Source organism: Poecilia latipinna, unplaced genomic scaffold (assembly GCF_001443285.1).
Source record: "Poecilia latipinna isolate Pla-1442-1.1 unplaced genomic scaffold, P_latipinna-1.0 Scaffold747, whole genome shotgun sequence".
Classification (NCBI taxonomy): Eukaryota; Metazoa; Chordata; class Actinopteri; order Cyprinodontiformes; family Poeciliidae; genus Poecilia; species Poecilia latipinna.
Genome location: NW_015113363.1, coordinates 263757 through 289942, shown reverse-complemented (window position 1 = coordinate 289942; position 26186 = coordinate 263757). Strand labels below are relative to the sequence as shown.

The 26186-nt window shown below is 37.2% G+C and overlaps 2 protein-coding genes across 3 annotated transcripts; both read right to left on the bottom strand.

Annotated features, from left to right (window-relative positions):
* Positions 1 to 443: 443 nt before the first annotated feature.
* LOC106955573 (BCL2/adenovirus E1B 19 kDa protein-interacting protein 3-like) lies at positions 444 to 9032 on the bottom strand. The gene is made up of 6 exons (XM_015045837.1): positions 8770 to 9032; positions 4655 to 4880; positions 2682 to 2760; positions 2468 to 2571; positions 1411 to 1560; positions 444 to 660 (listed from the first exon to the last, which is right to left on the bottom strand). The coding sequence occupies exons 1-6, from the start codon at positions 8825 to 8827 to the stop codon at positions 612 to 614; spliced, it is 666 nt and encodes a 221-aa protein (XP_014901323.1). The 5' UTR covers positions 8828 to 9032; the 3' UTR covers positions 444 to 611.
* Positions 9033 to 10470: 1438 nt separating this feature from the next.
* Positions 10471 to 22932, bottom strand: LOC106955572 (serine/threonine-protein phosphatase 2A 55 kDa regulatory subunit B alpha isoform-like). 2 transcript variants are annotated; one of them, XM_015045835.1, is made up of 10 exons: positions 22628 to 22932; positions 19778 to 19846; positions 18287 to 18384; positions 18038 to 18203; positions 17458 to 17570; positions 17169 to 17346; positions 15695 to 15859; positions 14379 to 14548; positions 13299 to 13390; positions 10471 to 12051 (listed from the first exon to the last, which is right to left on the bottom strand). In XM_015045835.1, the coding sequence occupies exons 1-10, from the start codon at positions 22632 to 22634 to the stop codon at positions 11772 to 11774; spliced, it is 1338 nt and encodes a 445-aa protein (XP_014901321.1). In that variant the 5' UTR covers positions 22635 to 22932; the 3' UTR covers positions 10471 to 11771. The 2 variants fall into 2 exon arrangements, with proteins under 2 accessions (XP_014901321.1, XP_014901322.1); XM_015045836.1 differs by lacking the exon at positions 22628 to 22932 and adding an exon at positions 20272 to 20296 and having other exon boundaries at positions 11772 to 12051.
* Positions 22933 to 26186: the final 3254 nt, after the last annotated feature.

The following is a 26186-nucleotide window of genomic DNA, read 5'->3' as shown; positions in this document are numbered from 1 at the left end:
TGTCTCATTTTAAGCGAACCACAATATTTCCACTGTAAACTACACCAAAACTACTTGGTAATATTTAGTTTTTTTACAGTGTGTGCAACCCAAACTGGTTCCCAGTTAGTGTCAGAGTGGCTTTTTCACTCAATACTGGTCAGAATAAAGGTTTGCGTTGGCCGCTGTCTCTGTAGACAACCACTGTTTGCAAAATAAATAAAGTAGACACAATTAGCAGAAGAAGAAGAAACAAAAATGGCCACTTTCAGGAAAAGGGAAAAAAGGCGCGATCACATTTCCAGACGTTTGCGTTTCGGTCTGAATTTGGTCGTGATCGAGAGCTGGGCTACTTCACGCAGGTGGCACAATCTCTGGTCAGTCTCTGTTTTCAACGCTGCAACAATCCGCTTAGAAACTTCTAGAGGGGAAAAAACGACCTCAGAAAGCTGCAGACGGTTAGAGGAAAACAGGAGGAGGGAGGGAAGGGGTTAAAAAGAAGCAGGAGGAAGAGGAGGCAGGCAGGAGAGGAAGAGGGATGAGAGACGGGCAATCTTCTCACAACAGCACAAATCCTCCAGAATCGACTCGTGGCAACTTCTCTTCTTCAGGCACTTTTCTTCAGTTTGGGTTCAGAAGGAGCTGGCCGGCGGCGTGGTCAGCCTCTTCCCGATGTAAACACTGAGGGAGGAGCAGAGGAACGTCAAACCGGGCCAAACAGAACCAAACAGAACCAGCGCCCACTGCTGCAGCCATCACCCACATTTAGAAAGAAATCTCCTTTTACTGCCACCTGAGCCACGACTGGCAGAAAACAGGAAGTGGCAGGAGAACGATTTTCATTTTAATTTAGTTTCTTAACTCATTTTCATTAAAGGAGCCAATGACTGAGAAAAATCAGTTCCTCATGAACGTAAGTAAAGCAAATAAAATCCTTTAAAATTGTTTTGACGCGTTTTGCTTCATTCTGACAGCTGCAGCACTGTTGCAGCGCTCCCCCTGCTGGTCGAACTGGGAAACTGCACCTGTTCAGGTTTAATCACAGGATCAGCAAAAAAAATTATAAAACAGCAACAGGGTTTGTGTAAAACACATGAAAATAAATGAAATAATAAATATATAATGGATTCCTTCTGTAAAGTTTGCACTATTTAATCCTGCTGCCCTGCTAAAAGCCCGACTTCATCATAAAATAAAATAAAAATTAATTTTGAGGCTTTAAAGGAAAAACATGGAATAGTGAGAATTAACTCCTATATAGGGAAACCAAAGTTAACCCTTTATATAGTCACAAATCTGCTAAATTTATATAAAAAAATGAAGTTAAAGGTGTTAACTGAGTTGTTTTCGACTACAAATGTGGCTGAAATGATTAATCGATTAGTCGTCACAATAACTGATAGGATAAAGTGTTAGTCAGTTCATTCGTACCCCAGGCCCAGAGCCAGGATGTGCGATAGCAGCAACGAGGGGATGAAGACTTTGAGGAACTCGGCAGAGAAGATCCCGCCCTTCTTCATGGCGCCGGTCTTCCTCATGCTGAGCATCACAGAGCGACGAGGGTGGCGGAAATGAAACTCCCTGCAACAGAAACAACCGTAAACACACACCGTAAACACACACCGTAAACACACACCGTAAACACACACCGTAAACACACACCGTAAACACACACCTCAACTCTTATCGCTTCATTCACCTGGTAAACAGAAATAACTTTGTGATTCTAAATTCATTAAAACCAGAGACTTTTGGACTGATTTCACTTCAGACAGTGAGGGAAAAAAAGGTGACTGTTTCTTTAAATCAGTAGTTGGAAGGAAAACATTTGATGCTTCTTGATGTTTGTTTCGGTTTTTAGCTGTAATTGTAGCTAATTATTAATATAAATATCTGATAAATGAATTAATGTTACAGTAAAATTGTCTTAGACACTCTGTTTTAAAACAAAACGATCCATTAAGGTGAATCTGTTCACATGCTAACATGCTCTAAGACAGGGGTGTCCAAACTGCGGCTCAGGGGCCGTTTGCGGCCCTTGGATCGTTTTGTGTGGCCCCTCTTGTGCAGTTGAAGAATGACACAAATGTGGCTTTCTGTACTTTTTTTAGGATGAGATTTTCTTCTTAAACTGAAAATATTAAATACAAAACAAATAATTTTTCTCTTTATAGTCTATTTTTGTGGTTTTTGCTTATATTTATAGTCGTGTCTCAAACATCTAGAGAGTCGTTACTAAAAGACAGAAAATCAGGCGCTATATACAGCAAAGATCATAGAAGAAAACTTTGCTCTGTTTATGTTTTTAAGTTTAAAACCATTTTAAACTTAAAAAACGTAAAATAAAAAAGCTAAGTGACTGTTAAGACAAACATAAAATATTTTGTACATCATTGTTGTCATTATCCTCTGTGTAATGACTGACTATTTCCTGTGCACAAACATGGACCTGGATGCCTGTTGCTATGGAAACGTGGGGAGGCCTTACTTGGGGGGAATGTTTTCCGGTCGACTGGACCAGTCGGCGACCCAGTCTGCGTCCTTCATCAGGATGTCCATGTCCCTCTCCTTGTCCAGGGCGTCTTCCTCAGACTGACGGGAGAAGGAAAGGCGCGTTATCAGAAACACCATCAGATCACGGGGTACAAGATGGCAGCAAGGCCGGCGTTTCCGTAGAAACGGGACGAGCAGAAGCGCCTGACCTGGCTGTCTCTTCTGCCAGTCGTTTCCACGTCGAAGATGATCTGTCCCTCGTCCTGGGGGGAGTGGGGCCGCGGCGGGCTGCAGAAACCAAAGAAAATCTGACTGATACAGTTTAATGAAGAAAATACAGCAGTTTCACTGATTAGTTTTTACAGTGTGAAAACGAACCTGCTCATCCTACTGTCACACATCGCTCCTAATTCAGAAACATTTAACTCAGACTCAGAAAACTCAGAAAACTGTTCTGGATAATGTTACACTGCAAAAACACAAATTTAATTTAAGTAAACTTTCTAGTGCAAATATCTTGGTAAACTTGAAATAAGAAAAAACAAACTACAAGCAACTTTTCATCAAGATATAGAAGCTAAATTCTTAAAATTTATTAAAAAGTAGTGGTTCCACTGGCAGATTATTACAGTTATAAAATGATAAAAATTGTTACCATGGTGATCTAAGTTCACTCATATAGATCCATATTTGTTACCATGGTGATCTAAGTTCACTCATATAGATCTGTATTTGTTGCCATGGTGATCCAAGCTAGCTTCAGCAGCTCTTTTAATAATGAAACCGCCGACTCCACATAGCAATACTGGCGACATAAACGGAATAACAAGTAAAATAATTAGTTTTTGTCAACTCAGGCTCCCTCCACACCTTGACCTTTCAATAAGAGAAGCTGAAGTGGAAGAGCCAGAGGATTAAGCAAACTAAAAAACGCTTCATGATGATATTATTACTCAGAAAGCTGCTGGGGCTGCTGTGTGTCTGGATCCGGGTTGCTGAGTCAGCGTTCTTGGCTTGAAAACGTGGTAAGATGTCGACTCACTGGTGGCTGAAAGTCCAGCAGCTGATAAGATCCCCTTTATCACACCAGAGGCACATGATGAAGGGTCGCATGTTTTTAACTCATTTAATAAAACAATGACGCGTCGTTGTCAACATGAGTCTGGTTTTATCTGACATAAATAAAACTGCTGACGTTTTCCTGACCCTGGACTTCATGACTTCATTGTTTTTATTTAACTGACGGAAAATGTTTTGTTCTCAATGAGGAAAAATCCATCAGAACATTTTAGTTTTCATTAAAAACAAAATGTCAACATAGTTCATAGTTTCATTTTTAAATGTCTCCAGAAACCTCAACAAAACACTAATTTAACAATTTTAATAATTTTATTTAATGTGTCAAGTATAAGCCAACATTTATTTCAAAAAGTCATTCATGATAAACGTTTCTACTTTTAAAATGATTGACTATTTAGTCAATAATTTAATTTGCTTTTTTGTTTATTTTTTCCTGTTTTATTCTGTGTTAATATTTTCTGAATGTTGTTAAAAATGAGAATTTGTTCTCAGTCAATTTAACAAGTTAAATAAAAGCTTAAAAATTAAAAAGATAAGGAATAATAAATATTGTAAAACTGTTCTTGCTAAGTTTTATGGCAGGATGTCAAACTCCTGATATCAAATGGCTTTTTGTGGCAGAATCTTGATAAAACCCATTAAAAAACGTCTAAAATATTGAACATCTTTCCACATCCATGTATTCAGGCAAAAACAGACTCATTTTGATTAATAAAACAGAAAGTTTAGAATCTAAAGGGCCACATAAAAAGTTATGGCGGGCCACATTTGGCCCCTGGGCCTCGAGTTTGACACACGTTTTATGGAATTAAATAAATAGAAATAATTTTGGGATTTTTTACTAACCTAAAACAAGAAATGTTCCATCTAATTTAACTTCAGACATTGAGAAAAAAATCTCTTTTTATTATTAAAAACATCAGATTTCAAATGTAAATAACGTTTTCTCTTGAAAAGAGTCCAAAAAAACGCCATAAAAAAGTGACGCATCATCGGTTTTATTACAAACCTGTGCAGTGTGAATATGAAGCATTTTCCAAACCTTGAGAACACCTGATTGAACCTCCAGGTTTCTCCAGGATGTGCTTCTTCCTGGGCCTACCTGTCGCAGGACGAGTTGCTGCGGCTCGACTCGTGCTGCGCGTCCAGCAGGATCTTCTCCATGTCTCCGTTGTGGATGGAGGAGGACGACGGGACGTGCTCCAGGCCCCCCACCATGGCCTCCTCTTCCTCCACCTGAGGAAGGGGCAGCAGGCCCGGCGCCGGCCCGGCCGGCGAGGACGACTGGGCCTGGTGGGTTCTGTTCATCTCCAACTCCACCCAGGACCCTGCAGGGAGAAACCGGACCAGTAGTTTACTCCTTCATGTTTACTGGAGGTTAAACCAGGATAAATAACCAGAAATTACCAGAGAAGAAGAAATATAGCGCAATAAACATGATTATAATTATGAAAATCACTCAAAAAACTAATTTGTTTTCATTTAAAGTTACGTAGGCCTTTAATAATCACTAATTTTGCTAGACGACAAATTGTTTCAGAAGTTATCGCGATAAATGATAATATTGTTGTTTTGAGACAATTTTTAAGTGATTTAGTACAAGAACACATTCTCAAATATCAATAAACTTTAAATTGTAATTAACATTTAACAATGGAACTGGAAATATCCAAAATAAACAAAACAACAGATAAAATGATTTATGAAGACTCTGTAAACAAATAGATCCTCCAAAGAGCTTCAACTAAAGATTTTTATCATCCAAAGAAAGAAAAAAGGACTGGAAGATAAACTGTCCCAGAGGTTATTGCAATAAAATGATAGTAATGTTTTTTCAAGATCATTTCAAGTCATAACGCAAGAACACAATCTCAAATATCAATAAACTTTATATTTTAATAAACATTTAGCACTGGAACTGGAAAACATTTTAAATAGTCAAAATAAATAAACAAAACAACAAATAAAATGAATAAATGGACAGTTGAGACCAAAACACCAAACTGAAATCTTTTATCATCTAATTTTTGGTACAAAAAGAGAAAAACGATTAATCATACAAAAGGAAATTATTGAGTTTGCTTTAATTCATCATGTAATTAATTTATTTATTATGACAGGTCTAAATCTCAACAACTTCTATAAATTATTTCTGAGTTTAAACTCAAAGGCTGTGGTGTTTCTGATAAGATTTGAGTCACGATATTTGACTCAACAAACCACTTTTATGCCTAAATTAGTAAAAAAAAATAATGTATTTGTGGCACTAATTATAAACTTACAAAGCCTGTGTTTATGTTCTTAGATTTTGTGACAATAAAGTTGGCTTCATTAAGTCAGTTTAGGAAAGTTTTCACTTATTTGTGAGGCCAGCGTGTGGATGAGAAATAAAGCAGCCAGACGGCTGGTTCTATTTATTGCCGCGTGATGAGCTGGCAGTAAACGCTCGCCTGTGTAAGCAGACGTTGGCTGGGGAATAAAACGCTCCCACCGGCTCGTACGTGAGCTGTGGCATGGACCTGCAGCTCAGAAGGCAGCGGTACAAATATAGAGGAGGAGGAAGAGTAGCAGGACGAAGAGCAGGAGGAGGAGGAGGAGGAGGGGGGGGCTTGTTACAAACGCTTCAGAGTAACAAAACAATGAGGAAGAGCAGAAACACGTAAACAGGAAAACACGCCAGAGACGGAGAAGCTGCTCCTCTGGTCAGCCGCCGGGCTCAACCTGTGGATTAAGCAGCGGACCGCGGGCCATTGTGCTGGCCCGGCGGGCTAAAACCGCGTTGCCATGGCGCCCATCGCTCAGAACATTCTGGCCAGACGGACAATATCAGCTGCTGGATCGTGATGTGACCTCTGAGCTGGACCAGAGGGGCAGACAGGAGCAAAATTACATGTTTTCTACCAAAACAGAGCAACACGGACGGGAATATGAAGAACAATCTGAACATGGACACAAGATTAACCAAATAATCTAATTAATCCAAGAGTTAGAAGATAGCGCACTGCAAAAACACAAAGTATCTTTGTCTAAATTCTACTGAAAACATCTTGAAATAAAACAAAAACTAACTTAGAAGTAACTTTTCAGTAATAATTCATTTATATTGATTAAGACGTACAACTTCTATTGGCAGATTATTTCACTTATAACATGGAAAAAACGACTTGTTATCGATCAAATAATCTGCCAGTGGAACCAGAACGTTTTCATCAATATTAAGGAATTATTTACTTAAAACAAACTCCTTACTGATAAGTTATCTTTGTCTTATTTCAAATGTACTAAGATATTTTGCCTAGAAATTACACCAGAAATACTCGTGTAATATTTTGTGTTTTTGCAGTGTGTTTGAGGTTTTGTGTATCAGAAATAATTAATGATTTTTACTTCAAAACTTAGGCAAAGAGCTCAATCACATTAGAAGGTGAAAACCAGTTTTCAAGTTTTTCAAAAATGGATAAAAGTCTGAACTTTTGATTTAAACAAAGGGTGCTCAAAGCGGGGTCCGAGGGCCGTTTGCGGCCCTTGGGCTGATTTTGTGCAGCCTTCTAGACTACCATTTAGGTATAAATTAAATAAATTAGGATAAAACTATGACTTTTAAATTGAAATCTATTTACAAAAATGTTAAATGAAACAGAAAGTGATAATTTTCTCCAACATTTTTGCTTTTTTTTCTATTTTCAAGTTAATAGTACAACATCTGCTCATTGATTTATACTCTAAAGTACACCTTGGTAGGCCTGTCGCAATAAAAATGGCACTTTTTATAAATTGTCCCAGTAATTATTGTGATAAACAATTTTGTGACCATGTTCAAGTAACATAATGATATTGGCATAAAACTAGCAAAACACTCGACACTGGAAGATATTTTAAATATTCAACATAAACAACCAAGAACTATAAATAAAAAACAGACACAACTGAAACTATAAATACAATAAAAACATAACTGACCTTCATAAAAATATTAACCATCAGAATGGAAATTATCGAGCTTATTTTTATTTATCATGTGATTAATTGGTTAATTACTTTTTGCGACAGATTTACACTTTGGTGCACCAAAATCTGCCTTTAATTTATGTTCTAAAACTTGGTTAAAAACAGAATTTTGTTTCAAAATGAAGACTGATTTATATGCTGTTGTTACTGTTGAGAATATATAAATTATGTTTCAGTTTTCTTTAATTTAACTCCAAAATAATAAGCAAACTGGATGCCTTTAATTTAATTTAGCAAAAACTATTTGAATTTTTTGATCCTGTTTCTTTAAAGAAATCTGATTAATTTATTTGATCTAGTTCATGCTTAGTTTATTGCTGAATGTTACTGACAGCATTTTCTCCGAGTGAAAGCACCCCTGCAGCATGACACTGCCACCACCAAGCTTTACAGTGGAGAGGGTCTGTTCAGGATTACACTGCTTACAGATGGGCTGTGTTTACTAATTAATTAGTATGAGAAGGGATCGATTGCACTGGGTTTTATTTAGAGAATGAGAATAAAATCATAAAACATTAAGATTAAAAGATCTAGCTACAATTTAAAACATGTTTTACGTCATCCACCTTTAACTAGCGTGAACCATTCTACTCCCCCACCTTTCTCATATCTATAACTTTTGTCCCCTTGTTGTCATGACCATAAATAGCAGACCAAGTCACAGCTCCCCCCTAAATAGTGCTGTAAAACATTTTCCAACCCCTGTGAGCTGGGCCTGAGTCAATGCAGCAGTGTAATATTAATGAACACCTCATAGTTTATGTCATAGTTATATCTTATATACATATGAATCAGTTATTTACCTTATAAACCGCTGCTATTAAGGGTTAACTATCAAATATTTGCGTCAATTTCACCACGTTGGACATCTTCCATCTAGGCTTGTTGACAAGAGTTCAGCCCGCCTCCAGGAAAGCACTGATTGGTTCACGTCACTGTCACTCTAACAAGCTGAAACACCATTGGTCCGCAGACTGTCAGTAAACACGGAACATTACGTTCTAGCCCCGGCCCCTTTCGCTGAGGCTTCGCTTGCAAAAAAAAAAAAAAAAAAAAAATAAATGTGAAAATTAAACCACTGCTGTTGACACACGCCGATCTATGAACGACTTTTATTTATAAACCAGAGCATTTAGAGACGATAGCAGAGGGGAAACATAGGCTATTTAAGGGTGCTTTAGGGCATCGGGTTGGCAGCAGTTAGCTTACCGTTAAGCCCCGAGTCTCCGTTGTTGTCTGTAGAAGTGACGTTAGCCGCGTCGGACATTGTGGTTCCTAGTGAGGAGGGAGGGTTGCATTAAGAGCTACAACTGCTCCTGTCTATACACATTCAGACGAGCTTTAATAAAACCGAGCCGAGGCGTCGTCAGCCCTGGGCAACAGAACCAAAAAACTGAGACGCTAACTGTAAGCGCCGTTTGTTTTCGTAGGCTTAGCTGGCCTACAGGCAGCTGCAGACACCAGCCAATCACAGCTCATCGGAGGCGGGGCCGCGGGATGACGTAACACCCTCTGTTTGACACAACAGGGGTGGGTACAGAGCCAGATTACGTAACGAGTTAGAAAAAACGAAAATGAATGGCAAGTCGATTTATCATATTATAGCTATACGTATTTAAAGGAAACAGCAAGACGAGAGTGTAGTTTTCAGAATACATAGCAAGCTTAGGGTTAAATAAAAATAAGCTAAAATATTATAATGCGGTCTAGTAAACATCTAATCACCTATTATACCCTAGGGAGGTCAGCTCACCACAAAAATTGTGAAATATTATTTCTAAACAGCTGCAAATCCATTTATAGGTAACTATGATCCTTATTTTAAATAAATTTATTTGAAAATAAATATTTTTTGAAATAGCTGAAATATTAGCAATTATGAAGAATTGTTTTAGATAGCAATATGTACATTTTTAAAATTCCCTTATGTTACAACCTGACTTGCCATATTTCAGATTCACCTTTAACTCTAAAGAATGTTCTATTTTTACAAAAAGTAATCCCATTACTTAGATTAAAAACAAATATATCCAGAGTTCATTATATGCTACAATGTCTTACCATACAGAGAGCTACCTATTAGCTTAAAAAGTATGAACATGGCATCTAAGTTTGCCTCAGACGGTGGGGACATGCATGCCCCCACGTACACAGTCACGACTATAACCCGATGAGTGCTTATTCACAAATTTCTGTAACTGGACCCCATCAGAGCAGATTTTAATCCACTGATGGTTCAAATCCAAGAACTTTTCCATGATGCCTTTGAGCAATCTCGTTAAAAATAAAAATAGTAAAAACCAAACAGAGTTGAATTTTATGCATCGGAAGCTAAAATGTAAAAATTTGACCTTATAAAACAGAAAAATCTGGAATATTTAGGCTTTATAAGCCACAGAAGGTAAATTTTAAAGGTGCTGGAGCCAAGTAGAAAGTTTAGTGGAAGGAAAAAGTGTCAACAGGAACGTCAACTTCAATGGCGACATGAGGACGGCGTTTACATCTCAGTAAGTAACCTGGATTTCTTTTTAAAGACCTCACCAGTACTACATGCTAATTCACGCCTAATAGTTCATGTTCATCTACCACGTTTTCCTTCCACAAAACTTTCCATTAATATGGTTGGATACAGCTCTGTATGCTTAATCATCTTATCTTCTGTGTTTTATCCCAATTTTCATAACTGACGGTCACATTAAATCTGTTCTGTTTTAATTGACATTTTGTCATATTGTAATTTCATGAATTTTTCAGCCATAATCAACAAAGGTAAAAAAAAAAAAACTAGAAATACATCACTTTTTGTGTAATAAATCCAATTTTCACCTTTTCATATCATTATACTAAAATGTTGAACAACATCTTAATTTAAACAAAAACAGACGGTGAAACAAAGTCACTCAACCAAAACGATGCAAAATAATTCCTTTATTTTTCCCTTTCCTTCCACCATCAGAGTAAAATTATAATTCCACATTACTGGAGGAATCCCCGTCCTAAAAAATAAAATAAAATAAAATAAAAATCCTTATGACAGTAATGTTTTCAGTGGTTAAAATAAGTTATTCAGTGCCTCAAATAATTTTACGGTTTTTAAATCGCAGTCACAACGCAGACATCCAGAGGACTGAGTTTGGTGCACAAAAAGAGTCCAGTGTGAAACTTAAGATCTGAAAAAGAAGCTAAAAGTCCAGCTTTGTTTCACAAAGTGGGACGGAAAACAACCGGCGGCATTTTCAACAGTATTTCATATAAATATGACAATCATAATATTAACGACATTATCTTTGTAAAGCCTTTCTTTATGACCCGACTGCTGCAGCACACAGAGAAATAAAAATAAAAAAAGAGGAAGAGGATCCGATGCAGAAAGACGGCCATCTTGAAGGGAGATAAAAGAATAACTTCTGGAGTTTGGGAGAGTAAGACGGAGAATTAGGGACACGCTAATAAGATATAAAAATAAATAAAAATACCAGAATAAAGTACAGTATCATGAGTATGGTCGTATTACAATTAAGTCATAATATATAAAGAATAAAGTTGAAGTAAGACTAGAATAAACTCGCAATATTACAAGAATGAAGTCATGGTTTTGTGAGAACACAGTTGTAATACGAGAATAAATTCATATTATTAAAATAAAGTTGAAATATAGAAATAAAGTCAAAATAATACAAGTTGTAAAAACACAAGAATAAAGTCATAACATTACAACAATTCTCGTATTATTACGACTATATTCTTATACTAGTGCAGCTTTGTTCTCGTTTGAGTTTATTCTTGTAATTTAATTCTTTATTTTCCTTTTTTTTCTTATTATGACCCCAATTCTCCATCGTAGCTCAGACATGGACAACCTGTGATTTTAAAATCATGAAGGAAATGAGTAAAAATGTGATTTCTTTGAGAAATGTAAACACCACAACATCATGGGAGACAAAAGAAAAAAAAAGTTGTTTTAATTCTACCAGAGAACCAATCAGAGGGACTGTTTATAAAATAAAAAAAAGTCTAGTCAAAGTTTGAAGAAACGACGGGATGAGATGTAAAGGTTGGGTCGGCAGGCGAAAGGAAAAACATTGGCACGACTTTAACAACAAGGCAGCGGACGACTGGAGACCCCCGTCCACATAAAGGTCACACAGGGGTCACGGAGCTCCTCCAGATGATCCTGCAGGTTAAACCCTTAACCCCGCCCTCCGTCTCCGTTAGTTCACTTTATCCTGGAATATGTAGAGGTTGTTCGTGGTTGCCACGGCGATGATGTTGTCCTGCGGATGCCAGGCGGTGTGGAGGATTTTCTTGTTGAAGTCCAAACTGTCCACGCTGATCTCGTCCTTCTTGCGCTTGCCGCCGGTGCAGACCTTCCGCGGCTTGAGGACCTGCAGCGGCTTGCTGTTCTCCCGCGACGCCTCCAGCGTGGCGTCCCGCCGCTGGCCGCGCTCAAACATCCGGAAGAAGTTGTTGTAGGAGCCGGTCATCACCACGCTGCCACGGGGAGCAGGGCGAGACAGAGACAAGAAAAAACAAAAAAACACTGAAAAAACTCCAGGTTTTATACGAGTATGTGGAAGAAGAAAGTTTAGTGGAAGGAAAAACCATTTTGGTGTTGATTTCAACTAGGTTCCCAGAGGAATTTGGAAAACAAAGAATAAGACTTAAAACTGCTTATTTTTTGCTAAATGGTCAAATTTAAAGTAAACATCTGTATCTTAAGTGCTTCTCACTTTCAAACTGAAAAATTATAACAAAATAAAATAGAAAATAATAAATGTAGTGAAATTCAATGTTGAATTCTTCTAAATTTGTGAGATGCATTACCTATCTTTTTCTTTTAAATCAAATGTGCAAAATCGCTCAATAAGAGTAAATTTCCACCAAAAAACTCAAACATTTTGAGATTAATTTCTGAACATTTCTAGAAAAAAATGCGGAAATGTCTTGGAAATGAGTTTGAAAAATCTGAAATGTTGACTTTTGAGTTTCAAAAGATGTTTGACTTTTAAACTCAGAATTTTCCATGCCGTTTCTATAAAATTTAAAAGATTAATCTCAAAATTTCTGATTTTTTCCCCCAGCAAATTTTCAACTTTTCAAGATGAGAAATGTTCTTGTTCTTTCTAGAAAATTTCTAAGATTAATCTAAAAAATTCTGAGTTTTTTTTTTCCAAGGAAATGTTCAACTTTTTATGATCAAAAATTTTTTTGTTTTTTCTGTGAAAGTTCTGAGATTATTCTCAAAATCGCTGAGTTGCCTTTCTAGGAAATTTTCAACTTTTAAGCTGAAAATTTTAAAAAAATGTTCCCAGGGGAATTTTCAACTTTTCAATGTCAGAAATTTCATGTTTTTTCAGAAAAATTTTTTTAGGCCAATCTCAAAAAGTTCCTTTTTTTTCTAGGAATTTTTCAACTTTTCAAGCTTGTGCATTGCCTTGTTTTTCTAGAAATTTTCTAAGATTAATCTCAATATTTCTGAGTTTTGCTGCTGGAAATGCACTACTCTTTTTTCCTTCTACAATACACAATACAATACACCTCTGTGAATTAATCCTGGAACCTGTTTTTAATCCAGGGAGTGGAGATAATTAAACCTGTTAAACAGAGGAATCATTCAAATCGGCTAAACGTCTGAGCGGATGACACAGAGGGAAAACAAAACGCTCCCCTGGGCGTCCCGGCCGGCGACACATTAGTCATGGATTCTTAGAGAGTCATAACGGCCGTTGTGCTCCTACCTGTCGTTTCCGTTCCAGCAGCACTCGAACTTGTCGAAGATGCAGTCGTTCTCGTAGAGCGAGCACAGCTTGCTCCTCAGGTACTCATGAACCTGAAACGATTCAACCAAACAGCCGTGAAGCAGCAGAAGAATCACTTCTTCCTACAGCTCTGATGCATGAAATGTTTTTATGGCAAATGTCCTTTACAAACTGTTTATCCTGACCTCTAGTGGCCGCTATGCAGAATTACAAGGAGTGACTTTAAATGTGTTTTTTTATTTAAGGTGGGGCTGACGTCAGTTGAGTAATAACTAGTTATATTTACTTGAGTAACTGGAAAAACGTTTACTTTCACCACGCTGTACCTTTAGTAACTTTATTATACATCACTGCTACTTTTACTCGAGTAAAATTTCTGGAAATTCACCAGATAAAGACAAAAACCTGCAGTTATTATTCAAGTTTCATACGTTTTAGATTGAAAGAAACTCATTTGGAATAATGTTTTTTTTTTTTGCCTGATTTTATTTATGACTTAAAATTATTAATTTACTCTTTACTGGGAAGAAGGAGCCGTTGCTGGGGTTAATATTATTTTGACTATTATTGTATTATTTCAACTTTACTCTTTGACTTTTTGTTTTCTTAGCATGTCCCTAATACTATGTTGTACACAATTATGTTATTTATATAAATTATTTTCATTTTGGTTTTCTAAATACGAAAGCTTCCATACAGCTTTATATTATATACATTTTAAATATAAATATTTGATGTTTTGATCAGTTTCTCGGTACTTAAATGGCTTTTTTATGCATTTATCTACCTTTTTAATCTTGAATAATTTATTTGACTGTTATTTTATTTACTTTTTCTCAAGTAAAATTAAGTTGAAATATCTCTACTCTTACTTGTGTATAATTTTTTTGTCGTTTTTAATACCTGAACATCTCAAAGGCAGCTTTTAAATTAGAGTAGGAATATCCAGGAAATGGAATAAAAACAAAGCATTTTTATTTATTTACAGATCCTAAGAGAAATAAAGAATCAGTTTGAGCCAATCAGAGTCTAAGGAGATCCAAGCATCAGCGCTCTGACCTGGTACGTCTCCACCGGCCGGTTTTCCATGTTCAGGTCCCAGATCTTCACAGATAAATAGTCTCTGGTCATCATGTAGCGTCCATTGTGACTGAACTTGACGTCTGAGATGGACGATATGATCTCTGAGAAGAAGGAGCGGTTGCTGGGGTTTTCTGGCTCCTCAAACACTGAAAGAGAAGAAGACGGAGACCAGCTGTGACCAGAGGATCCTCACTTCATCCGGCCGTCATTACAGGAGGGAAATGATGATTAATGTCACGAATGAACTGTAGAAACTCAGGTTACAGAGCTGCTGACCAGAACAACAACTGGTTCTAGCTCCAATAAAAACATTAAAACCTAGCACTAACTCAAATTAACTCACTCTAATGTGTTTTTTGAGTTTCAGATGTTTGGATGTCATGAAAGGCGAGTTAAATCATCATGTGATGTCTCTCCTGTCGACCATTTTTCAGCCATATAATGATAAAAAAAATTTAAGTATTGGGACAAAAAGGTTCTGGCAGTTCAGTATGAAGGAGTATTAAAGAAAAAAGAAAGAAAAACTAAATCATGTGAATAAAGTTGGAATAATACAGGGAAAAAAATCAATAATATATTAATAAAATCATACAACAAAAAGTTATAAAATTATGAGAATTAGTCCCAATAATACAACAAAAAAAGATTTTAACGATACGGTAATAAAGTCACAATATTATGGGGATAAAGTTGAAAAAAGTCAAAATAAAACATGAAAAAAATTCATGATGATACGATAAAGTCGTAATAATACGATAAAAAAGTCACAGTATTATGAGGAAAAAGTCATAATATATGAGAAATAATAATGTGGGAAAAAGTCGTAATACGAGAATAAAGTCATGCAACAAAAAGTCAAAAAATTACTCAAAAGAATATTCAAAAAGAACAAGTCAGAATACCATGAGAGAAAAATGTATAATACGAAAATAACATATTAGAAAGTCATACGAGAAAAAAGTCGGAATGATACGAAAAGTATATGAGGAAAAAATAAAGTTAAAGAAGTTAAACTATTGTTCAAATAAAAAAAAATCAAGAGTTAGAGGAGTTGGTTACATCAGATCTTAAAAACTAATAAAAACGTTTTTCAAGTAATTTTACGATTCTCTTCTGGCAACATAACATTTCTATTCAGCTAACATTATATTACTTTATTCTTATAATTTAAAAGAAATAAAAATCTCAGTACCTACCTATGACGCTAATCTGACATTTTATTATTATTCTCATTGATGAAGTTTAGATTTTACTCGCATCGTTTTTCCTTTTAATTTTTCTGCTTAACTCACGCTTGGAGTGCTTGTCGCAGAGAGCCGACACCCTCATGTCGCAGAGGCGGATCGTCCCTTTGCTGCTGCTGTAGACGAAGGTGTTGCACTGGAGAGGATGAAACTCCGCCGCCGTTATCACCTCGGTCAGCTCCTCCATGTTGGCCGGCTTGATGTCAACGATGTCTGGGGAGGCGCAGTCAGGGAGCGCCAACAACACGGCTGAATTCACACACGGTTTGATTCAACTCCGCTTCGTTTTGGGAGGTGACAATTAGTAATCAAAGAAAAAAAAATTTAAAAAGAAAGAAAGCCGGGTGTTCTCTCAGATGAGCTTTCGCTGTCAGAGTAGCATACGTGTAGTGAGTACGCATGCGCACTAAGAGGTCCGCCACATTTCGAGGAGCTGTCAGTTCAGCATACGCGACCAGATACAACAAAAATAAGTCAATAAATTGTTTTCAATGAAAACTAGATGGATATACTAGATGTTTCAAAGTGTATTTAAAGAGGATCTAGCTGTAGCTACAGTCAACTACAAAACACGGCCCGTCGAAACTCGCCTCCCTGTTCCTAGATGATGGTCTGACTAATTAACCGCTAAGTCGGGATGTCATACAGCTGTTAATATGGCGATCTAACTTCTACGTCATAATGTCATGTTGCTGATTAAATTAAAGCATGTGGTAATGACGGCGTATACTTGTCTGACAGATATAGCCGTCAGTTTGTGCTACGCGTATGACGTCCTGACAGTTTATCAGCGTTATTTTCCCTTAAATAAAAACAACAAAAATTGGACTAATAACTTCCTCGTTTGATTGTAGAAAGTAGCGATATTTATAACCATCAAATAGTATGAAATATTTCATAAAGTAGCCATGGTTTATTAAATTTCAACAAACTAATTTTAATGGCGGCAACTATGTAAAATTAAATGACTGACCAATATAAAAGTGAAATTTGCTCCGTCCTCTCTTGACAGAAACCAAATTTTTTTTAGATTTATATTTAGGGAGAATGCATATTTTAAATATCAAAACATATTTTATAGAAATCGAGTAAGAAATAAAGAGCTACCAACAGTTTTGTGACACATTCCTGCTCTTACTGGAACGGTCTTGTTTTGCCTACGTGACTCAGTGACTCACAGTAATGGCCGCCAGCGTTAGCGACTAACAGGCGATGTCGAAACCAGTAGTATATTAATAGAGAAATCATTCAACCGATAAAATCTGACAGTTCTCCATTTTTGTTTACATTTTATGAAGCAGGAAGTTGTGATCAACGTCTTCTTCAGAGGTTTTGTGTCGATTCCTTCAGTATTTCTCAGTGTAGCGCCACCACAGGCGAGGGGTGGAATAGGTTTTTATATTAGTTTGGATGGTTTGACACGGTGATGCAGCAGCTGAAAATGTAACAAATGTTGCAATTTTGGTCCCCAATCCGGACCCCTAAATGTAAATAAAGTCTCTCAGGTTGTGTTTGAGGATACTGAAGCTGCGGTCGGTGATCTCCAGGTTCCACAGGTTGATGCGCAGATCGTCTGCAGACAGGTAGGTCTCGTTGTCGCTGTTGACGGAGATGGAGTTGATGTGGTAGGTGTGAGCGTTGGAGAACACCCGGCGAGGGCTGGCCTCCACCATCAGGTCCATGGGGATTAAAATCGGGACCTGCAGCAGGAAAACGACTTTCATTCACTGAAATGTGCAGAAAAACTAATAAAAACTCTCTGGTTTCCTTTGAATGCATCACGGCAGCATCATGGTGTGGTTCTGACCGACCCGCAGTGCCGTGATTGTGTTGGGATCTCTGTATCGGCCATCTTCCTCTTTCAGGTTGTAGCCTTCTGGTCGCTTGTCTCTTTCACTTATTTTCCACAATTTTATAGTTTTATCTGCAACAAGAAAAGAAAACCAATGGCATTATGTTTATTCATAATTATGGCTTAAAATTAAAATTATTTGAATATTTCTGCCTTTAATTTGTGTTGATACAAAGATCTGGGCTGATATCGATACCCGATATTAGTATTTTTGTTATGTCTGATATTTACCAATATTATATATATTTTACTACGGTTTTAACAACTTTGGGGGAAAAAACCAGAAATGGATAAAAATAAATATCGGTTGTTCATATCAGGCCAGTTTTATTTATCAAACCGATACTGATGTGTTAAAAAAATAACTAATATCGGCTGATATCGATGTTTTTGCCAATATATTGTGCGTTTCTAGTTGAGAATAAATAAAATCCAGCTTTTAACATGTCTAACTGAAGGTTTTTTATTAACTCTCCTCCTTGTTCAGGTCTGAAGAACGCAGAGGAGAAATGTTTGGGCAATAAAACCTGCAGCTTTACCGTTGGTGGACAGCAGGAACTGAGCGGCGTTCTTCTGGGGAAGCCAGCGGATCTTGTTGATTTTCTCCTCAATTTCTAAACTCTTCAAGTAGTCGAACTCGGGCTCGTGGCTCTGGAAGGTGCTGTAAACGTTGTACTCGCTCCTGAACTGGGGCAGGTTCTTGTTCTGGCAGAAGAAACGCGGACACTTATGAGACAAAGCGCGATTTAATCTAAAACAAATACACCGAACACTGAGGAGGGCTTTACTTCTACTTCCTGCTGGAAGATGACGACACGGCCGCCCTTGTCTCCGGTGGCGAGGAGCTCCCCCGTGTGGTTGAACTCAACCGTCGATATGATGTCGGCTGGGCAGAGAAATGACATCAGAATGAAAACATTTAGTCACTAAACGCAGCAGTAGCAGTCTGTGTTGGTGGAAAGGAGGCCGGACGGAACGTGATCGGTTCCATTTTCGCTCCAGTTACTCAAATTGTCTTTCACATCCTGGACTCCTCACACTGAAACACACACACACACACACACACACACACACACTTTAATTTCCACTGGAGCAGAAAGACAATGAGCGACCAGATTGTAGTGAGGGGCCTTTGTGCTGCCTGAGGCCCAGAACGGGGTGTTTTACAGTTTGCAGAGTCATTTTGTCTTGCTATATCCTTAAACTTTGATTTATTTTATCATGAAACATGGTGGCAGCTGCATCATACTGTGGGAAGTTGGTCAGAGCTGATTGGACGATGGTCAACCCCCGAAGAAAACCTGTAAGAGTTTAACTATTTTGTGCTGATTTGTCAAATAAAATATTCGGATTGAGACGATTAATCACGATTAATCAATAATTGAAATAATCGTCAACTATTTAAGTAATCGATTAATCGCTAACTGGAACGTGAAAACTAAAGAAAAACTGTACAAAATATATTTACGTTTTTCATTTAAGATAATTACAAAAAACTTTTTGTAGATGTTTTACCCAGAATTTCAAAAGTTTCAGTTTTAGCTTCACCTTGTTCAAATAATAATCACACTTTCAATCAACAAAATAATCACCAGATTAGCTCTACACTGTATTAATGTTAACTTAAGCAGAAAGAGTTGAACTTTTCACATGTTGATGTAAAAGTATTTTTTTTAGCTGCAAGTGTTCACTAAAGAAATGCAGTTTTTGCGTTTTGGGCAATAAAATGTTTATTTTTCTCTTAAAAAAGGAATTATTAGCATCTTTTATTGCATTTCTAATACTATATAATAGGAGTTAGGAGGTTAAATGAAAAATCTTAAGAATGTGCCAATTTAAAAAAACAACAACAGATCGATTAATCATTATACTAATCGATTAATCGTCCAAGTATTTGGTTACTAAATAACCATTAGTTGTAGCCCTGATAAATAAACATTTCAGATTTGTCTCCTAACAAAAGCTGCATCCTTAAAGCTCCCTTAATACCAAAAACCAGTTTTCTGAAGCTCAGATTTTAAGTCATTTTCATAAAACTCTGAACTTAATAAAGTTTGGATTTTCCCCTTTTAGAAACCAACAGCACCATTAAGTCATGAGTCCAACCCTAATGGAGATAAGGGTTTCCTGTTCTAAAAACTTTTAGGAATTTCAGATAAACTTTGGAGAAAAGTAAGGAAACATTTCAACATAAGGGATGAAGATCAGATACTAACCAAGCAGAATCAATTAAAATTGGAGCAAAATGTTGCCGTATGAAGGATTATTTTAAATCGCACCTTCAGCTACGTCGTCGTCAATGGCTCCCTTCACCTGGGAGAAGCACCACTGCATGTCGCCTCCGGGTCCTTTCAGAAGGAAAAAACTTGTTAGATTACATTTCTATCATGTTACAGGTTTATTGCATCAATAAACCCAGAAAAACTGCAATTTAAATTATATATGCATGAGATAATAAGTCAAATAACTGCACATTTGGTCATTTTCTTGCTAATGTTTTCAAATTTGTAAATAAAAAAGGTCCAGTTTGAGCAACGTCATGAAGTAAGCAATAAATAACGGGCTGGTGTTGCAAAAGCTTACAAACATCCTCTTTAACTTCTGTCGCAAACTGAGCCTTAAAGCAGAGAAACTTGTCTAAAAAAAGATAAAACAGTCTAAATATTTTACAAATTTAACATCCACACAACTTGTGTGTTCCAGTAAAACTCAGAAGAAACTCTTCATTTTTAATTTCAACAGCAGATCATACAAAACTGAAGACATCGATTACCCAACAGCTATGGTCAGAGTTCTGTGGTTTACACTTTTTACAGGAAGGATCTCCAGTAGCAGTCCGTCTCGCACCTTATCTGAAAAAGCCCCTGACTGAAGACTGCTGCTTTATGACGTTCTGATGAGATTTTAACTGCCGAGGAAGAAACTTTGCTCCCATTTTGATTAAATAAATATGGGCTCATGAGAACTGGAACCATTTATGATGATATCAGATCCACCTTCTGTTTTGGGGTCAGAACTGCATAAACAAATGATCAGTGGGAAGGAATGCAAAAGATTTGATTAATTAGTTAGAAAACCACTGCAAACATTTTTCATTAATTACAGGTAAACTTAGTGTCTGTTTATTCTAATTTTGTTTTTGATTAAGCCTATAGGTCAAAATTAGAGTACATTTTATTTATAACATGTTATAATTCTAATGATTAGTCTAAATTTTTAGGCAAAGAAAAGGTTTTGTTGTTTTAAAGAAAGAAATACACATTTGTAGAGTGAAATACTTCATAGTGTGAAAACACTGTGAGGTTCTCATACCAGCGCATGTCTGGGCTCAGTTTTCTTCCATTTCTCAAGAACAGCTCGCAGATAATGTTGATAAACATTTTTTAAACCGCTCAATTATCCTGCCATAAAAAACAAAACCAAGAACTGTGGGCTATCGCTTTAATTTCAGTCCTTTAAATGTTGGAATGACAGCTGGTTAAGTGTAAAATGCCTTTTATTTTGTTAAAGAAAAACAGTCTCATCTAAATCTGTCCTACATGGAATCAACCACTGCTTAAAAAACACAAATAAATTGACAAGAAGCTTAGATATTACAGCTCAAAAGCAATTTATAAATATATATTTTAACACTGAATCTTTGGAAGATTTTAAACATTAAACTACACATATATATAAATGTAGATATTAATATCTACATGTGAAATATTCACAGCCCTGAAGGCATTTTTTTTTAGATTAGATTCCTGTTTGGACTTGACGCTACAATGGATCAGTGATTTTCAGGTATACAGATAAACAGATTTCAGTACAACTGCAGAATAGCAGCAAATATCCAGGAATAAATATTACAAACAACAAGTAATCTTCTTCTTTACATGCTTTAATCACATAAGTTGTACTGAGAGATGGAAGCAAACATAAAAAAGCAATTAATTTAATTTAGGAGACATTAAATCACGTTAAACTAGACTTCTTTTAGGTCAGTTACAATTTAAAAAAAATATTTTTATCTGCAGTTGAAGCTGCATAAGATATCAATAGTGCAATCAGAAACAAGAGCTGAAAATAACACAGGAACTATTTTAAACGGACTTTTAATGTATAATTTTAATGGTTGATATGCTGAAAGTAAAAACAGACATGCTGTGATGAAAAGAGAGAAAGAAAAGTTAGGAAAAATTATTGATATTGCCCTTTAAATCCAACTCAGAATCTATTAAAATATGTAAAAATCTGCTCAACTGCTGTTGTTTTTACTAATGTATGCTGACTGGAGATTTAAAGGGGAACAGCAAAAGCAACAGAGGTGGATTAGCAATGCATGTCTTCAGTCAGAGGCTTTTTCAGATTTGTTGGAACACTGACTGTTACTGGAGATCAGTCCTTCACACAGCATCTCCATCTAAAATGTCCCTATGATAAATATTGGATATTTTTCAAAATTTTCCTTTGGGATAAATAAAGTATTTCATTTTGCCTTTCGTGACGTCATCAGCCCCTCCCAAGGATCACATTTTAGAGAATAGAATAATATCTTTAATTACACGTGTGCGTCTCTTACAAAGTGGTCGTGAAAGAAGCAGACGGTTCTTTTGGGTGATCCGAGTCAAGTGATCCGGCTCTCTGAAAGTAGCCGACATTCCCACCAGCAGCGCTAACGCCACGGCTCGCCTCGCTTCGTCAAAGCCAGCAGCCGGGGTGTGTTTAGGGACAACTAGACATCCCGTGGAAACCAACACGTATTTTCCAGTCAAAGCAAACCTCCCAGTTTCATGTTTTGGTTGGCCGGACCGGAGCGCAACTCTTGATAATGAACCGTTAGAGCTGAAAGAACTGCAGCAGAGCTCGGCTAAAGCGACTGTTAGCTTGCAAAAATAGTGCCAGCGATACGGTTACCAGCGATCATCTGCTACCAGCAGCTGGCCGGTCATTTTTAGCCGGCAGAGACAGCCAGTCCGGAGGGTGACACTTGTTTCTGCTGGCTAGCTAAGGGTTAGCACTGCTAACTTTGGCTAGCTGGTTAGCTTCCGTTACCCCCACGCAACATAAAACGAGTCGTTACGAACCAGAACCAAGCAGTCGACCGGCGGTCGGACGGGGTGAAACCCAGCTCCAGGCTGAATTACCTGCCATGACGAGACACGCAGCGGAGCTCGATCCTGCTCCCCACTCCCACGCGCTGATCCGTGGGATCTGAACTTTTTCTTCCGCTCAGGATCCGATGGCGGTGTGCAAAACCTGCACGTTGCGCCCCAAATGAACCGTATAACCAGTTAATTTATTACACCCCCTCTTTATTTCCCGCTCTTCCTTCAGATGGTTCCTGTGGATGTCACCCGCTCTTCCCCCCTCCGTGCGTCTGTCAGCCGCCCGGCTACTTCGCATCCCATAAGTCACTTCTTCTCTTCTTCTTCCTCCCCACCCCTCACCAGACGTTTTCCGCACGTGAATCAGAGGGCTCTTATGCGCGCGCATGTATCGCAGGAAATAAGAAGGCGCCTTCTATCTATCTATCTATCTATCTAGCTATCTATCTATCTATCTATCTATCTATCTATCTATCTATCTATCTATCTATCTATCTATCAAATACAAAAACATTGGAACACCCTCTACACCACAGGTGTCAAACTCAAGGCTCGTGGGCCAAATGCGGCCCATCATAGCTATTTATGTGGCCCTTTAGATTTGAGAGGGTCACATAGACTGATAACAGTTGTGTGCTTAGATATTATTTTACAAGTCAAATCAAATTAGTTTTCATTTCTATGGGACCAAATTACATAAATGTGAAAAGATGTTAAAATTATTTATGTTTTAAAGAGTATTTATCAACTGCGACATACTGGCGACCTGTCCAGGGTGTACCACGCCTCTCGCTCGGAACGTTAGCTGGAGATAGGCACCAGCACCCCTCCCGACCCCACTAAGGGACAAGGGTGTAAATAAAATGGATGGATGGATGGATGGATGGATGGATGGAGTACTTATCAAACACGCTATAATATTTTAATAGTTTCTTAACGAGTAGTTTAATTGTTACATTCTCTCTCATCCGGCCCTTTAAGGACATTTGTGACCTTCATGCGGCCCAAGATGAAAATGAGTTCGACACCCCTACAGTAGATGCTACCTTCAGGGGAAACTGTCTCAGCACTAGCTAACTACCTAGCTTAGCATTAGTTTCCACTGTATGTATTAATGCAGAATTAATGAAGAATTAATCTCTTCAGTTTATAAGTGTTAATAGACAGTTATAAGCATCCTTAAAGCGAGTCAAGTATTTGTGGGTATTAGTCCCTCCACCAAATACTGGATACTTTAACCCCAAAAGCAAACTGATATCTTATGAAGGTGATTCAAAACGAACCCACAACGACATCAAGAGAATGTGCACTTATGTCCTTCATGGGAGAATTACAAGCTCAAAATCCCCCCAAAAAAACAAAACAAACAAAAAGACACAAGTTGTCAGGGCCTTGACAGTTCATGTTTTGTTTCTGTGGATTTGGAGAAGACGTCTGGCTGTGTCCCTCTAGGAGTCCAGTGGGTCGTACTTTGGGATTATGGGGTACCAAGCTTCTTTTGGTCCTTCTACAACCGGGGTCAACATTACTATCATTTCTGGTCAGAGTTGTATTTAGGTTGCCCTTTGTCACTGATTCAGTTCATAACCTTCATTGGCATAGTTTCTAGGTACAGCTAAAGTGTTGAGGGGATCCGTGTTGGAGGTATCAGGATCAGGTTGCTACGTTTTGCAGATGATGTTGTCCTCTTAGCTTCATCAGATTGTAATCTTCAGCTTTCATTAGAGCAGCATCTCCAAATCCTAGACAGTTGTCTCTGGAAAAGGGTATAGAGTGTCTTTTCTGGGTCGAGGATGAGATCTTGTCCCAAGAGGAGTTCAAGTATCTTTGGTACTTGAACTCCTCCTTCTTCCTGAATGTCACCCTGTCTTTAAGAGTCTCGCCCTTAAAGACAGGGTGAGACTCTTGGCCACTGCCCAAAAGTTGTCCAAACAGGGGTACAAATTGCATTTAGAGTCCAATACATGCAATATAAAAGAGTCACAACCAGCTGAAGAGGACAATATTACGTCTACATAACTTACATAACATAGATTAACTATCAACATATTACTACTGCCTTTGGTGTGACTAAAATCCCTTTTGAATGTTTTCCTTCTTGCAGTATTTTCTGTGAGTCATGTGTGCTTTAAAGAATCCACTTCTCGGCTGGAGGTACCAATGCGCTCCATAAATGTCTTATAGCACAAACACGCAGGCCTTGACTTGGGTGAGCAACAGCTCCGCCGCCCACATGGATACGTCAGACTCCGTTTCTCCTTGAAAGACTGAGCATGCCAAGTAAAGAGGACTAAAATACAGTGTTTGTACACTACTGCAAAAACAGCAATGATGAAAAAGGGAAGAAAGGACACAAATGGCAACTCTAAAAGAAAAGAAACAGAACTGTAATTATCTGATGAAACTCTCTTTTGAAGTCTTATAGCCATGTTTGTAATTATAAAGTCTAAAAATGCCTAAGAAGTTTTCATGGGTATACATTTAAAAGACAATTTAGAAGAAAAAATTGTATTTTATTCATCTTCCAAGCTCCTGCCAGTTATATGCAGTTACGTATTTTCGCCACCAGAGGGCGACAAAGTTCTAAAGAGCTGTGATTTAAAACCCAGTCAGATTTCTGAAGTAATTTCTAGTCGTTTTCTTCAGGCCTTATAAGGACATAATATGTTAAATTATCTGTAAATATATTCAAATTAATTAACGATAACATACTAACTAAAACTGCACCATAACTACTGCTATGTAAAGAAAGAAAGGAAGAAAGATAGGAATTAGAAAATAAAGAAACAAAAAAATTAAGCTAGCTAGTTATCCTCTGCTCTGACACTTTTGCCCCTTCTTACTTATAAAATAGCCCAACGTCAGATTAGATGGAAAACATTTCTGAACATCAATTTTCAAGTCTTGTGTCAATGAATTTCCGTCTGGACTTTGACTGGACCATTTTAACACACAAATACACTTTGAAATAAAACATTACATTATAACTTTTGCTACAATGTTATGTAGCAAAAGCTTTATATTTTTCTGTCCATCCATCTTCCAATCCCCTCTGACCTTCTCTACCCCTGGAGAATAAAGGTTTTCCCACAGGAAGATGCTGCCACCACCAAATTCCACCATTAGAATAACGTTTTTGGGGCAAAAATGTAATTTTCCACTTTCTTTCACATATATTGTAGCACTACTTCAACATACTTTTATTCAAGTAAAAGTAAAAAGAAGCTGCCAATAAATTACTCAAAAGTATTTAGCAAAATATCTACTCAAGTACTGAGTAACTGATCAAATTATCAATCATTTATTATTCAAAAATTACATCATCAGTTGGACCAAAACATAATGTTAAATGGAAATTTTGTTATTTTAAAGATGGAAATGACAATAATTCATATAAGTAACAAAAAATAACAAAATCAGGCAAAAGAAAATGTTTCCAAATCAGTTTCTTTCGATAAAAAAAACTTCAGAAACTTAAACAGAAACTGCAGGTTTGAGTCTGTTTATGGTGAATTTTTGGTTAAAACATGTTTGCTTTTCATTCAGTGGGTAGAAAATCCAGGAATTTTTTACTAAAGTAAAAGTACAAATACATCAC